This window comes from Palaemon carinicauda, chromosome 8 (genome assembly GCF_036898095.1).
Source record: "Palaemon carinicauda isolate YSFRI2023 chromosome 8, ASM3689809v2, whole genome shotgun sequence".
NCBI lineage: Eukaryota > Metazoa > Arthropoda > Malacostraca > Decapoda > Palaemonidae > Palaemon > Palaemon carinicauda.
In genome coordinates, this window is record NC_090732.1 from 138,469,329 (window position 1) to 138,485,706 (window position 16,378).

The following is a 16,378-nucleotide window of genomic DNA, read 5'->3' on the forward strand; positions in this document are numbered from 1 at the left end:
ATATGTGTCCACCTTTTGCATTCCTGTCTTATAACTCTGCCGCTGACCAGCTGTTGCAGACTTGAGGATACAGCACCATAGGCCAGGGGACAGTGGGGCATATGGGCCCACCTTTCACATTCCTGTCACATTACAGGAGGATTGTCTCCTCAACCTTAAAGTACCACTCAGTGCCATATGAAACTCTCCCATTGACCAGTTGTTGCAGCCTGATGGATAATGTCTATCTGACTAAAGATTCATGGGTTGGAAGTTTAAGCTCCACTCGCACCTCATCAGTTGTAGAATAAACAGTTTTACTTGGATAGATCTCCAGCACTATACATTAACCTAATAAGGATATCTATCACACAACTTCCTTGTGCCGATGCAGAGCTCAAGCTTTGACCAGTACTTTCTGCATCGGTTAAGAATCGTGAGCCTGCTGCCACAGCTACAATTGTTTTCACCTGTAGAGGTGAGCGGTCCTACCTAGATTGATCACCAGAACCGTATAATAAGTATGGATATTGCTGAATGCTACCTCTCTTGCCTCTACGGAGCTTTCTCACTGACCAGTACCTTTAGGGTCAGTCAATAGAAGGTGAGGTGGGTGTGACAATTACTGCCATTTTCACAGGTTGCAGGCAAGAGATCCTCTCAGACTGAAGACTAGTTTCAAAGGCCGATGAGGGCAAGGATTCTGTCATTAGAAGCTATCCTATTCCTCTGGAAGGGGGATAGAAATCTTGGCATGACAGCTGTCATACAGGCACCAGGTGAGCAAGGAGGGATATAATATTTGCCCTCCTTCTCTTTCCTTCTAGTACTTGGAGGACAGTCTCCTTCCTTCTCCATCATTGGCACTGAGTTGTACAAAGGGAAAAGATGTACAGCTTGATAATTTCCCTTCTGCACTTGAGCCGCAAGAACATTAGTCCCGGGGCTGTGTGACCAGTCTCTGCTCCTTAAGCACCACACTTTGGCTGGTGAATCTTAGCCAACCACTAGAAAGAGTGTACTAAATACCACTCCTTATCTCAGTCAATTGGTGGTGCCAGAGATCGTCTTCTGAAATGGAACGAGACCATTTGCTGACCCCTTTATCGTCTGACTTCCATTTATACATTCCCAAGTTTGTTTTCAGATTTGAGCATTTATATTATAGAGAGAACAAGGACAGGTCCATTGTAAAGGAAAGAAGTCTCTGACCTGGAAGTATCTGTACAAGTCTTTTGTACAAGTTTTCAGTCAGCTGATTGCCCTAACTCTAGCAAGTGTCTATGGATGCTCTCAACAAAAACAATAGCTACTGTATTTGTTTTTAATATTAAAAGATTATTAATTTGTGCATTACATCTTGTTTCCCATATTTTCTAACAACTAACCATTTAAATTTTTTTTCACACAATGTTGCAGCCTACGTACATGTTTTGTAATATTAAATTTAAGTTTTCTTGATAATCATGCTGTCAATCTATACTCAGTGCAGCAAGAAATGAATGATTGGGTAGGACACTTGATTTTATGGGGATTCCCCCCACTGTTGTCACATCGCAGATGACCAGCCCACTTTCCAATCCTGACCCCCCCCCCCCACACACACACACCCCACTCACACTCATTAGAATTTCAGAAATAATTTTGGAAATGCACTATTTTATACAGAAAAAAAGACAAGAGGGTAAGAAGGTGGAGGAGGGTTGGAAACAAAGATAAGATGTGGAAAATGTAGGGGAATCCCAGTAAAATCAGTTGCCCTACCTTATAGCCCATTTCTCGTTGAACTGAGTATAATATGTTATGAAAAAGAATAAAGAAAAAAATGTTTATTACATAATCATTTCAAAATCAGCTAGAAGAGAGTTAAAAGAAAAACGTTGATCGTAATTAAAGAGAAAAACTTTTAGTAAGTAATCTTATCTTGTAAGATAAAAATATGATATTTTAATTATAAAATAAATTTTTGAATATACTTACCCGGTGAATATATAATAGCAGCAACTCTGTTGCTCGACAGACAAAAAAACAGTAAAAACTCGCCAGCGATCGCTATACAGGTTGCGGGTGTGCCCACCAGCGCCAACTGTCGGCCAGATACCACTCTCGATGTAAACAAAGACTCAATTTCTTCTCATCCCACTGCGTCTCTACTGGGGAGGAAGGGAGGGTCGTTTAATTTATATATTCACCGGGTAAGTATATTCAAAAATTTATTTTATAATTAAAATATAATTTTTAAATATTTAACTTAGCCGGTGAATATATAATAGCTGATTCACACCCAAGGAGGTGGGTAGAGACCAGAGTTAAATATGTTTACATCGTATAAGCTAAGAGTTTTTTATTTCATTTTGGCAGTTATCAATATAACAAAACCAAAATAAATAGGTACCTGGTAAGGAAGTCGACTTAGACGATTACTCTGCCTTGTAAGTACGTCTTCCTTACGGAGCCCAGCGATCCTCTTAGGATGCTGACAGACCCCCAGGAGCTGAAGTATCAAGGGCTGCAACCCATACAACAGGACCTCATCAAACCCCTAATCTGGGCGCTCTCAAGAAATGACTTTGACCACCCGCCAAATCAACCAGGATGCGAAAGGCTTCTTAGCCTTCCGGACAACCCATAAAAACATTAAAACATTTCAAGAGACAGATTAAAAGGATATGGAATTGGGGAATTGTAGTGGTTGAGCCCTCACCCACTACTGCACTCGCTGCTACGAATGGTCCCAGTGTGTAGCAGTTCTCGTAAAGAGACTGGACATCTTTTAAGTAAAATGACGCGAACACTGACTTGCTTCTCCAATAGGTTGCGTTCATGATACTTTGCAGAGATCTATTTTGCTTAAAGGCCACGGAAGTTGCTACAGCTCTAACCTCGTGCGTCTTAACCTTAAGCAAAGATCGGTCTTCCTCACTCAAGTGTGAATGAGCTTCTCGTATTAACAATCTGATAAAACATGACAAAGCATTCTTTGACATAGGCAAGGATGGTTTCTTAACCGAACACCATAACGCTTCAGATTGGCCTCGTAAAGGTTTAGTACGAGCTAAGTAGAACTTAAGAGGTCTAACAGGGCATAAGACTCTTTCTAGTTCATTGCCTACGATCTCCGATAAGCTGGGAATATCGAAAGATTTAGGCCAAGGACGAGAAGGTAGCTCATTTTTGGCTAGAAAACCAAGTTGCAGAGAACAAGTAGCTTTTTCTGACGAAAATCCGATATTCTTGCTGAAGGCATGAATCTCACTGACTCTTTTAGCCGAGGCTAAGCATACCAGGAAAAGAGTCTTAAGAGTGAGATCTTTTAGGGAGGCTGACTGTAAAGGCTCAAACCTGTCTGACAAGAGGAATCTTAGGACCACGTCTAAATTCCACCCAGGAGTAGCCAAACGACGCTCCTTAGTGGTCTCGAAAGACTTAAGGAGGTCTTGCAGATCTTTATTGTTGGAAAGATCTAAGCCTCTATGCCGGAAGACCGATGCCAACATGCTTCTATAGCCCTTGATAGTGGGAGCTGAAAGGGATCGTCCTTTTCTCAGGTATAAGAGAAAATCAGCTATTTGGGCTACAGAGGTACTGGTCGAGGATACAGAAACTGACTTGCACCAGTCTCGGAAGACTTCCCACTTCGATTGGTAGACTCTAATGGTAGACGCTCTCCTTGCTCTAGCAATCGCACTGGCTGCCTCCTTCGAAAAGCCTCTAGCTCTCGAGAGTCTTTCGATAGTCTGAAGGCAGTCAGACGAAGAGCGTGGAGGCTTTGGTGTACCTTCTTTACGTGTGGCTGACGTAGAAGGTCTACTCTTAGAGGAAGACTTCTGGGAACGTCTACTAACCATCGAAGTACCTCGGTGAACCATTCTCTCGCGGGCCAGAGGGGAGCAACTAACGTCAACCTTGTCCCTTCGTGAGAGGCGAACTTCTGCAGTACCTTGTTGACAATCTTGAATGGTGGGAATGCGTAAAGATCCAGATGTGACCAACCTAGGAGGAAGGCATCTATATGTATTGCTGCTGGGTCCGGGACTGGAGAGCAATAGATTGGAAGCCTCTTGGTCAGCGAGGTTGCAAAGAGATCTATGGTGGGTTGACCCCAAGTCGCCCAAAGTCTCTTGCACACATCCTTGTGGAGGGTCCATTCGGTTGGAATTACTTGACCTTTCCGACTGAGACAATCTGTTAGGACGTTCAAGTTGCCCTGGATGAACCTCGTTACTAGGGAGATGCCTCGATCTTTTGACCAGATGAGCAGGTCCCTTGCGATCTCGTACAACGTCAGTGAGTGGGTACCTCCCTGTTTGGAGATGTACGCCAAGGCCGTGGTGTTGTCCGAGTTTACTTCCACCACTTTGCCTCGAAGGAGATACTCGAAGCTTCTCAAGGCCAGATGAACCGCCAAAAGCTCCTTGCAGTTGATATGCATGCTCCTCTGACTCGAGTTCCACAGACCTGAGCATTCCCGACCGTCCAGCGTCGCGCCCCAGCCCAAGTCCGATGCGTCCGAGAAGAGAACGTGGTTGGGTATCTGAACTGCCAGGGGAAGACCCTCTCTTAGGCTGATATTGTTCTTCCACCAAGTCAGACAAGACTTTATCTTTTCGGAAATCGGGATCGAGACCGCCTCTAGCGTCTTGTCCTTTTTCCAGTGAAAAGCCAGATGGAATTGAAGAGGACGGAGGTGTAGTCTTCCTAATGATACAAATTGCTCCAGGGATGACAGCGTCCCTACCAGACTCATCCACAGCCTGACTGAGCAGCGTTCTTTCTTCAGCATCTTCTGGATGGAGAGCAGGGCTTGATCTATTCTGGGGGCCGACGGAAAAGCCCGAAAAACTTGACTGTGAATCTCCATCCCTAAATACAGAATAGTTTGGGATGGGACCAGCTGTGACTTTTCCAAATTGACTAGGAGTCCCAATTCCTTGGCCAGATCTAGAGTCCAATTGAGATCCTTCAGACAGCGATGACTGGAAGAGGCTCTGAGAAGCCAGTCGTCCAAGTACAGGGAGGCTCTGATCTCCGATAGCTCGAAACTGGTACCCCACATTCCTGTAAACAAACCTCAGAAACGGTTGGGAATCCGGGTGTATAGGAATGTGGAAGTATGCCTCCTGAAGGTCGAGAGAGACCATCCAGTCGCCTTCCATAAATGCTGTCAAGACAGCCTGGTAGACTTCATCGCGAAGTTTGTCTTGACAATGAACACATTGAGCGCACTTGCCTCTTACGTACTCCTGCAGTGAACATGGCTGCCAAATCATGGAGCCATCCCTGAGGGACTTGTCTCTGCAGAGAGCGTGGCTGTCAGATCATTGGAGCCATCCCTGAAAGCCTTGTTTATGCATGACATAATTGTACAGCAAAACAAGGCTCGAAAACAGCTGTGAAGTTGACCTGTAAAATCTTGGAGCGTCTCCTGGCCAGGCGCCAGGGAGAGTCTACGAGATTTTAGAAGTCTATCTGGGCAGAGGCAGGAACTCCCAAGCCAAGAACTTCTCTCGTGTCATATCAGACTCTCGCTCTATAAGCCAGTTTAAAAGAAGGGAAAGCAAAGGCTGTATCCCCCAAACTCCTCCTGGTGATAAACCAGTCGCCTAGCAAACGTAAAGCTCTCTAGGAGAGCGAGAGAGCACTAGCTTATAAAACAATGGCTTCGAAGTAGCTAGGCCTAGTGTAAGCTCTGACGTTTAGGCGAACGAGGAGCAGCAGTTACAAAAAGATCCGGACAAAGATCCTTAAAAATCAGCATGATTTAATTAAAGTCCATAGAGGGCTAAGCAGCTTTAGGCTCCTCTCCGTCTGACAGAGTCCTCAAGGGAATATCAGTAGGAGGGGGAACAGCAACTTCCTCATCTAAAGGAACCTTGTCCGATAATAGCCGAGTCTCAAGCAAGGGAGAGACCTACCGTGGTGGCAATGCTTTACAAGCAGTCCACACGAACTTGTGCATTAGTAGCGGACCAGGACGCAACGTCATGTAACTGCTTGACAGTCTGTGAACTGTCAACAACAACAGGTGAGAGAGACCAGGACGCAACGTCATGTAACTGCTTGACAGTCTGTGAACTGTCAACAACAACAGGTGCGTGAGGATGCACAGCGTCCACTCGAGACTGCTTTGACCGCCTGCGTGAGGATGCACAGCGTCCACTCGAGACTGCTTTGACCGCCTAGATTGAGCAGTCAAAACAACTCTAGAATGCGGAGGTTGACGCACAGCGTCAAAACAAGTCAACTCCGATTGTTAGCGAACGTCCTGAACGTCAACAGGAGCATCAGCAAGTGGCCTAACGTCCAAATGTGGCTGAAAATCCACACGAGACCGCATCGAGTGTGGTTCTAAACAACGTCACCAGGATGCACAAAGGAACGTTAGGTTGGCTGAAAGCCAGGATCTCGATGAGATAAACGGCTAGGCTCAACGTACTAATCGGCAGAATAGTCTTCCGTAAGGGAGGCAAGCTTATTCTGCATGTCTTGCCGTACAACCCATTTAGGATCAACGGAAATGGTTGCGGTAAGAGACGAGGGTAACGTCTGTGACCGCAAAACCTTGCCAACAAAAAGACTCTCGGAGTCTGTGTTACGCTTTTGTTAGGCGGCGAGCAGTTTTCCGATGACTGCATAGGGTCAGAGCTGTCCTAATGGCTACAACCAGGACGCTGGACCCGTCCTGAAAGGACTGACTTTCGCTTAAGGGCCTCGAAACCTTGTTTCAGGTTTCTTATGCAAAAAGCCTTCGGATGACGAGGAGAAAATTGTCTCTCTCGCCTTATGGTAGGGGAGATCTTGGTAAGATACACCCGATACCATAGAGGGAACGTCTGTTCGCTGATCAAGGCCTCTCGAACCCATAAGTCGTACGACATTACTTCTCCCCTGGGCTTGGGAGCTTGCAAGAGGTCCCGGACTAGGTGAACGACAGGCACGAACAGACGAACCCTCGGTTACGCAACACTGTAACACTTTGCGCAATATCACTTTATCACTACGATTTTCTGTTTGCACTTATTTCACTTAAATCGAAACTTTTACTGATATCTACCTGAAGCACGCAATTCTACCCTCATCAAAAGGTAGTAAATGCGAAATCAGTCGTATAATGCAAGCACATTAATACCAGCAAAACACAGTAAACATCTTTTAAGATAAAAAATTCAGTGGCTGGGGAAGAGACTAAACACTAGTTCATTCAAAACTACGTTTTCAATCTCTCACCGTACATGCCTGGGGACGAGAATAAAACTAAAAACGTTTTATCCTTTCTCCCCGTACAGAGACTAGGGACGAGAGTAACTCGAGAACAACGTTACCCGCTTGAACGGAACGTTTTCTCTCCTCTCCCTCCGTCTCTATCTCTCTCTCTCTCTCTCTCTTGATTTCGCACCTAAGAGAAGAGCCCAATTACGTTTCGTCAAAAAAAAAAAAACATGTTATTTGACCAAAGGAAAAAAAACTGAAAGGTTTTCCAATTAAAAAGTTCCTTTAAAATAGAATTTAAAACATTTAAGCTTTGAAAGAAGAATGAACAAAACGTCAGAATCGATTTACTCTTTCTGCAAAGTGAAACCGTGATACTCTCTCTCTCTATCGTAACGATAAGAGCGCAAACTGCATAGCATAAATAAACTAAACGTTAGTTCATCTTTGAAAACAGTACGAAGACTATTCAAAGAAAATCTTTCATAAAATATTTATAAAAATATTCATTTAAAACGTTTTAAATCATTAGCTCTTTAAAAGCTATTACGATTGAAAAGGGCTCAACGTTGTTTAACTTCGGTTTCCAAGTTAGGACCGCCTACTCTCAGGAAAGGTCGCATATAAACAAATCATTAAAATTTATTTTTATGTTTATTATAAATGGAAAGTTAATCGAAGAGGCCTAATAAAGGCGGTGAGATATAAAATATATACAGGAAAATCTATAATTAATTTATAACGTGATAAGATAATTGCTAAAAGCCTAAACACACTTCCGTCTAAGGGAAGGGTCGGCCATTTAAAAGACAAAGTAAGTCCATACTCTCTTTGTCATCAAAAATTAAATCTATCCAAAAACGAGTTCAAGATTTAAGATGAAGATAAAACACCTGCACTGCGAAAGCTCAAACCAAAATTAAGTACTTCACCAAATATGTTGAGAAAACTCCAGGTTCTACAGCGAGTAAAAGTACGTCTTGTCGACACGTCGACAGAGAAGAAATTGAGTCTTTGTTTACATCGAGAGTGGTATCTGGCCGACAGTTGGCGCTGGTGGGCACACCCGCAACCTGTATAGCGATCGCTGGCGAGTTTTTACTGTTTTTTTGTCTGTCGAGCAACAGAGTTGCAGCTATTATATATTCACCGGCTAAGTTAAATATTTAAAAATCAGGCATACAGAGCCAGACTTCGTGTGGTAAGATAAAATGAGTTAATGGCTCTATGTTTTTTCCACGTTCATTTCCATTGTTATTGCATGCCTTTTCTAGCCACATTAAATATCCCTATTGACAATAGTTTACGATGTCTACACAAAGGAATAACTGCTTAGCTTTGAATATACAACCACTTGTTAAGAGACAAGACATGTGATCAAGGCAAATAACAACAAACACGGGATAGGGTTCAGAGCAACGAACTAACCTACCACTTAGCTGTGCAATTTTGAAATTTGGCCATAATATAACATTTTTATATACTGTTCTGTATTTTGAATGCAATAATTATTTTTGCACATTTTTGAATTTGCGGAAGTCTGTAAATCCAACCAATGTTTGTATGTAAGAGGCATATTGTAGTGTACTCACTCAAGTCTAAACTAGCCGATCTAGAATGTACTGGCCTTTCCTGCTGACGTAACAACAGGTTTTAATGCAATGGACAGTGCACTTTGCCTCTGGAGATGGTCTTGATCTACATAGAACCAACAACCAACTGACGATCGGTAACTGCCTTTCAACATAGTTGATCTTCCTGGTACCGGGCAATTTTCCACATTGTTATGTTCTTGGTAGGAATGGAATTTTATTCTTTTCTATAACAACCTGCTGGATATTTCGCACAGAGACGGAAGTTGCGCTACAGATTGGATTGGTGCTGGACTCCTCATCTCCCTTTCCATAAGGTGACATTGGGGTAGAAGTAAAAGGGGAGGCACGTGGGATGGACTCATTTATCCACCATACCTCGGTCTTTTGAGGGCAACACCAGCCATGGTATCTTGTTCGAGTAAGGCCCTAGCGTTCTCAAAATCCTAGCAAGGGCCATTAGCAGTCTCTTCCTCCAGGTGTTGGACCTATTCTTGCTCCTCTCAGCCTCAGTCCAAAAGGGGGATCCCCTGCATTACACATACCCTCTCCATCTTCCATCCAAAACTGTTCCAGTGCTACCTTCTATGTCCGATCTCTGGACATATAGAGAAAGGTGGAGCAATCCTTGAATTTTGTGCTGGAAGTCTTCTGTACAACTATTCTCTAGTCCTTTCCTATCCCCTCTTTGTGAATTGTTGTGGGGTACTTTACAGGATTCATTCAATTGAAAATTTTGCTACATACTTCGCATACAAAGAGGAAGACTTCATGCTTTTGGTGACCCATGGGACTAGAACTTGTAGTTATTCAGTCCTTTAGTCATCTTGAAAGTACCATAGGCCTCTTGGAATTACCTCTTTGGCATCTTTTTTGGTTGAGAATAAAATTCCTTCTTGCTTTTATTACGATCTGATGATAATCATTAAGACTGATCTCATTCCCAAACAAAGGAAAAAATTTCTGAGAATGATGTTCAACTGGAAATTTATAGAGGTAGCACATCTTTTCCAGATCAATAGGAACCAGTGAATCAACTGTGGTAGCAAAGATGAATAGTTCACAAGGGGAAAAGTAATTAGTTCGATCTCTCTTCCTTCTATTTTCTTCTTTGGACACGCCTTCTCAGAAAGCAGTAGCTTTAGTAGTCCCACAGGAAGCCTTTCGTATGAAACTTCTTGGGATTTCTAGTCCGTGCTATTGTCCTTCAAGAGGGAGTCACAGATCTCACCTGCTGACTTCTACCTCAAGGTTTGGTAAGGTATCCATACGCCCAGCGAGGGTGAGTATATGCATCCACCTTATAATTCCTGTCGTGACAAAGAAGGAATGCCCTAGCCCTTAGGAAGCCTCTCTCCCTCTCCATGAGAGAGTATTCAGCCGTGCCCTTTAACTGGTTCCTTCAGGTTTTGTCAAGCAGATTGTGAGCCCGACAATGTATTATACAGGTGAATGGTCCCAGCTTGGACCCAACATCAACTCCATAGACTCAAAAGTGAGACAGAATGCCAAACTTTTTTTATCCTTCGGAGAACCGCTCTCCTGCGACAACATGAGGCGAGTATGACAGCTACCCTTATGGCAGTTAAGCGGTCTCACATGCACCAATCATCAGTATTATGGGCCAAGTAAGGGTAGGGAATGCACAGCCCTCAAAAGCCAAATCCTCCTTCATGAGAATGTGACTTAGCTCGCCCAATGGACTCTCACTTCTTTGTGGTCGACGAGGCTTCCACATTGCACCACCCGTCATTAATCAACTATCTTGTTAAAGATTCAATTGCCATTTCACCTTGTGCTGAAGTTGCCTCCTATTTTAAAGGACTAAGATTTGTATAGGTAGGGAAACATAATACTATTAAAATTTGTTATTTAACTGGATTTGGAGACTTGAATAAACTAAATTTGCAATAATATTTCTTCTTTTCATACAAACCACTCATTTTACTTATGCTACAACATTTTATGGACAGTATAAGCCAGGAGAAAAGCCATTCACTAGACATGAGAAAAAACTCATGACATTCTCCTAGTCAGGTTTCCTACCAAAAGAGAGTAGTTCATCTGGCATCGACACTTGTTGCTATGATAGTTCCTAACAGGAAGTCCCTTTGAGCTGTGATATTCCACAAGGAAGTCCTTTTGTGTTCCTCATTACTTAAAACACTGGGAAATCATCTTGCAAACCTGAACCTGTACTAAAATATAGCTGGAGAGAAAAGTAATGAGGGAAAAAAAATAGGATAATTTCTTTCTCTACCCACTCCCCTTTTCCTCTTCCTTCCTTCAGTGAAAACAGAGGTGGTTCAGTCAGAAGGCTTTCCACACAATATCTCATTAATCCTCATGAAAGAATCAATCATGAAAATTGATGAGAGACATATATGTATTCTCATAGGTAGAGCTGACTAGATGGTCCTCGAGTGTTATTGTGACATCCAATCTCTCTGCTTCCTTGGAAGGAAGACTGTCACATACTTCCTAATGTTCACTGTTCTTTTCATTCTTCTGTGGAATGCTCATGGGAGCATCCAGAGCTCAAACATGCTAGCTCTCCATTGCATTATACCTGTGGGTATCATTGAGACTGGCTTGTTTGGTCAAGTCCCAGAGCAGAAGGTACCCAGTGCCTCTTCTACTTAGTGTGTTTAATTGTGCTCATGGTTGTTCACCTAAACATTCCCCTAATTCAAATTTGGTTGAACCATTGTCCAGATCTTCAGACAGGTTTAGATTGTTAGTGATCAGTTATGATGTCAGGTCTCACGATTACAGTACATGCCCTGTTCAGTTATGTCCAAGTGTGATCAATACCAAAGCAATAAATATTCACAAGGTTGGATTGGCATATCTTATCCCTTGGCAAGAGAATCATCTGGGTCTACACGGATTTGTTGGGACCAGAATCCTATTTGGACATTCCCTATGCAAAATACTGTAACTCAGAGAGGTACTTAAGTTCACTGAGCATATTATTATTATTACTAGCTAAGCAACAACCCAAGTTGGAAAAGCAAGATGCTATAAGCCCAACAGCTTCAACAGGGAAAAATAGCCTAGTGAGGAAAGGAAATAAGGAAATAAATTAACTACAGTATATGAAAAGTAATAAACAATTAAAATAAAATATTTCAAGAACAGTAATAACATTAAAACAGATCTTTCATATATAAACTATAAAAAGACATGTAGCCTGTTCAACATCAGAACATTTGCTGTCCGTTTGAACTTTTGAAGTTCTACCGATTCAACTACCCGATTACGAAGATCATTCTGCAACTTGGTCGCAGCTGAAATAAACTTCTAGAATACAACGTAGTGTTGAGCCTCCTGATGGAGAAGGCCTGACTATTAGAATTAACTACATACCTGGCATCACAAACGGGGTGGTACTGTCCGGGAAGATCTGAATGTAAAGGATGGTCAGAATTATGAAAAATCTTATGCAACATGCATAATGAACTGATTGAATGATGGTGCCAGATTAATAATTAGATCAGGAATGAGAAATTTAATAGACCGTAAGTTCCTGTCCAACAAATTAAGATGAGAATCAGCAGCTGAAGACTAGATAGGAGAACAATACTCGAAACCAGGTAGAATGAAAGGATTAAAATGCTTTTCAGAATAGATTGATCATTGAAAATCTTAAAAAAACTTTCTCAAGTTAATTTTTTGTGCAATTGAAGAAGACACAGACCTAATGTGTTTCTTAAAAGTAATTTTGTATTTTAGAATCACACCTAAAATTTTAAGTCATATATAGAGTTAAAAAAACATTAATGTTAAGATCCAGATGTTGAGGAGCCACTGTCCTTGACCTACTTACAATCATACTTTGATTTTTGTTAGGATTCAACTTCATACCCCATAATTTGCACCATGCACTAATTTTAGCTAGATCTCTGATAGGGGATTCAGCAGCCCCAGATCTACATTCAGGAGATGTAATTGATGCAAAAAGTAACATCATCTGCATATGCAACGAGCTTCTTTCTTAGGCCAGATCACATGTCATGAGTATATAGTATGAAAAGTAATGAGCCAAGAACACTATTACTATTACCTATTACTTAGAAATTCAATAATGATGCAAAGAAAAGACTCATCCATTCCCAACTGTTTAAGTTTGAAAATAAGGGACTCATGATTAACACAGTCAAAGGCAGCCCTAAAATCAAGGCAAATCATACGAACTTCCTGACCACAATCAAGGGATTTCTGTACAGCACATCCATGGATGTACTGTAACGGCCTCGGACAAGCAACCGTGATGTCATCATCTAATCCAATTGAGCACACCCTTGAAGGCATGCCTAAGACAAAACTGTAGATTAGCTGCAACTCTTCTGCAGGTGAATTTATCAGCCAAACAGCCTCCCCAGGTACTGGAGAGACTCAGGTACTGGAGAGACTCAGGTACTGGAGAGACTCAGGTACTGGAGAGACTCAGGTACAGTCATGTTCTCAAGTGATGATATTATTATTACTTGCTATGCTACAAGCGTAGTTGGAAAAGCAGGATGCTATAAGCCAAAGATCTCCAACAAGGAAAATAGATTAGTGAGGAAAGGAAATAAGGAGATATACTATGAGAGAAGTTTAAGAATAATAACATTAAAATAAATCTTATTATCTATAAACTATAAAAACTTCAAAATAACAAGAGGAAGAGAAATAAGATAGAATAGTGTGCTCAAGTGTAACCTAAAGGAAGAGAACTCTACCCCCAAGATAGTGGAAGACCATGGCACAGAGGCTATGGCACTACCCAAGACTAGAGAATGATGGTTTGATTTTGGAGTGTCCCTCTCCTAGAATAGCCACTTGCCACAGCTATAGTCTCTCTTATACCTTTACCATGAGGAAAGTAGCCAGTGAATAATTACACTGCGGTAGTTAACCCCTTGAGCGAATAAGAATTGTTTGGTAATCTTAAGTGTTGTCAGGTGTAAGTGGACAGAGAAGAAAGTGGAAAGAATAGGCCAGACTATTCAATGTATACGTAGGCAATGGAAAAATGAGCCGTAACCAGAGAGAGGGATCCAATGTAATAGTATCACTGCGGATGGCTGGTCCTCTGGCCACCCTACTATCAATAAATGAATATTGTGTACTTTTATTTTTGGACAAATTGTCAATATAAAAAGCAACATCTGGCAACTACAGCAGCAAATTTACATGAAGTGGTTCATTTAAAGGCACATGCAATCTTTCAAATTATCATAGTGGCTTACATGTAACGTCAGACTCTATGTTTTTATTGGAAAAAAGTTAAAATACAAAAACTATAACTATGAAAACTCAGGATTAAATATGTATGGTTTCAATTGCCAAGCACTCATTAAGAATCATGCCTCAACACTAGGTCTAGGCCTATTGGTCTGAACATCTTAGTTTAGGCATGAGGCTACTTGACTTGCATATGATAATCATTGATTAAAATATATTTCATGTAATCATAAAGGATAAAACGAATAAAAACACGATAATTCACTTTAGTAATGATCTGGTTTTCCTGCTCTAGAGTAGCCCATCAGGGTCATCATTGTTTAGTCCATTTCTTAAGGTTTACGTCTCTGTTGAAATGTTTGCTATCCAACATATCTAATTTACAGCTAATTTTGATGTGGAGATTATTATTTCTATGCATTTCTATCGTGACTCTCTGTATAGCTACTGAAATTTCCTGTCTGTCAGCCCATGATGCTCCATCATCCTAATGTCATCTAAGCCAGAAGTAGATTAAATGCTGTACTGAATGTAACCGTATGTCAACTGACAAGCTGCAGCAGTGTTTCACGGCTTCTCGGGCATGGAAACCTTTCAGAGCCTGGGAAGCAAATTTTCCTGTGTTGTTATTGTTCAGTAAAATTGTGTGATTAGCAGTCCTGGTTTTACTGTTCATATTTTAGAATGTTTCGTTTTATTTCGTAGCAAAATGTCGAAAATGGCAAGGTTTTTATCAGTGAATATTTTTATTACATATTATATTATATACTGTATATTCTTGATATAAAAAGTACCCTGGAAAATATTCCCTTAGGAGAAAGCTTAGTGGAGTAGTAGTTTGTGGCAATGAGGGAAATGGTTCAATCTTGTGATAAGATACTCTTCTAGGAGAATGACTACATTTCAATTGGCTAGTGAATAATGAACCTCCAAGATGAAACAATACTTATATTGCACCACAAGTAAACAGAGTTTTATTGTATTGGGAAAAAAGAAATTTAAATGATAAAATTCATTATTTCAATAATTTACCTAGTAGTCAAAGTGCTGATATCATCGAATCTATAGTGGCTTCCTGACTTCTAAATGAAAAATAGATATTTCTCTCTCTCCCTCTCTTACGATGCCTAGTCATCCCAAAAGTTATTATTACAGGATGAATATTAGCCTAACCACTGGTACTGTTTGTAATAAGAACTTCATGCAACAGGAGTTGTTGTAGAACTGTACATACCAAAAAATCTCTTGACATCACTATAACTGGGAAGGAGGGAAGCAGATGACTACCACTTTTAAAGGTGGTATGTTATGTCTTTCTCCAACATAGTTTATAATTTCAAAATTAGATTATACTCACACGAACTTGATAAATCTTAACTTATAAGTACTATTAATATTCCATGTTTGTTTTGATTATGAAATATTAATTTTCTTTGCTTCACTTTCCATAAAGCTATAAGACCTTCCTTTAGTATTGTATCAAAACTCCCAACCAAAACCACTATGCAGTTTTCACAAACAATATAAAAAAATGTATAAAAAAAAATGACATCAAGGATAAGTTACTTAGATAACATGACATTCGTAGGTAATTTGTATTTTTCCTAACTATACAAACCTTAGCTATTTAATATGGGTTATTACTTTCGGCGTAGCTGAAATGATGAGCCATTAGAATTTTAACGAGAGTTTACTACCCCACCGCTAGTTAGCGGGGGGTAGGGAGGGTAGCCTGCAACCCCCCCCCCCTCACACACACCTGTGCTGAGTTCACTTTGCTTAGAGGTAGGACTTCACAGGGGATAAGGCTGGCGGGCAAGTTTGATTAAATAGCTAAGGGTCGTATAGTTACGAAGAATACAAATTACCTGCGAATTTGTCATTTGTTCCGTAACTGAAATACAAACTACGCTATTTAATATGGGTGACTCACTCATTAGGAAGGGTGGTAAGTCCCAGCCAGTACTGGCTTTTGGCTTTGCCCGGGGACTCAGTATCTGAGTGTGTCAGCACTCAACAATAAGGAGTCCCTAGACCTTGCTAGAACCTTGCTGCGCAAGGGCTGCGGCCTACGTAAGCTGTGTGTGAAGGTCTGAAGTGTGACTCGTCCTAGGAAGTTGACCTGTAGTCCCTTAGAAGAAAACTTAGGCTAGGACTCTCCCAATACCACCTCATCAGGGTATAGGGACGTGACAGTATTATCTTAATACTCGGAGCACAAGGAAACATGGTTTACCTGCAGTGGTTTGAGGTCAGCTGTGCAGAGAACCCAGGATGCTGCTTTCCCCAAGAGAGGGGAAGATGAAGAAAAGAATAAGGAACAGACAAATCTTTCCATTCATGCAGATTAAGACCAGGTAACAATG

At 41.3% G+C, this 16,378-nt stretch overlaps 1 protein-coding gene across 4 annotated transcripts in view; it reads right to left on the minus strand.

Moving 5' to 3' along the window:
- Positions 1-13,302: 13,302 nt before the first annotated feature.
- The window catches only part of LOC137645973 (protein bric-a-brac 1-like), a 90,218-nt gene continuing 87,142 nt past the window's right edge, over positions 13,303-16,378 (minus strand). For all 4 annotated transcript variants that reach the window (XM_068379065.1, XM_068379066.1, XM_068379067.1 and 1 more), the window contains one exon: positions 13,303-14,613. In XM_068379065.1, coding sequence (XP_068235166.1) covers positions 14,607-14,613 — 7 coding nt within the window. In that variant the 3' untranslated portion in view covers positions 13,303-14,606. The remainder of the gene's footprint in view (positions 14,614-16,378) is intronic.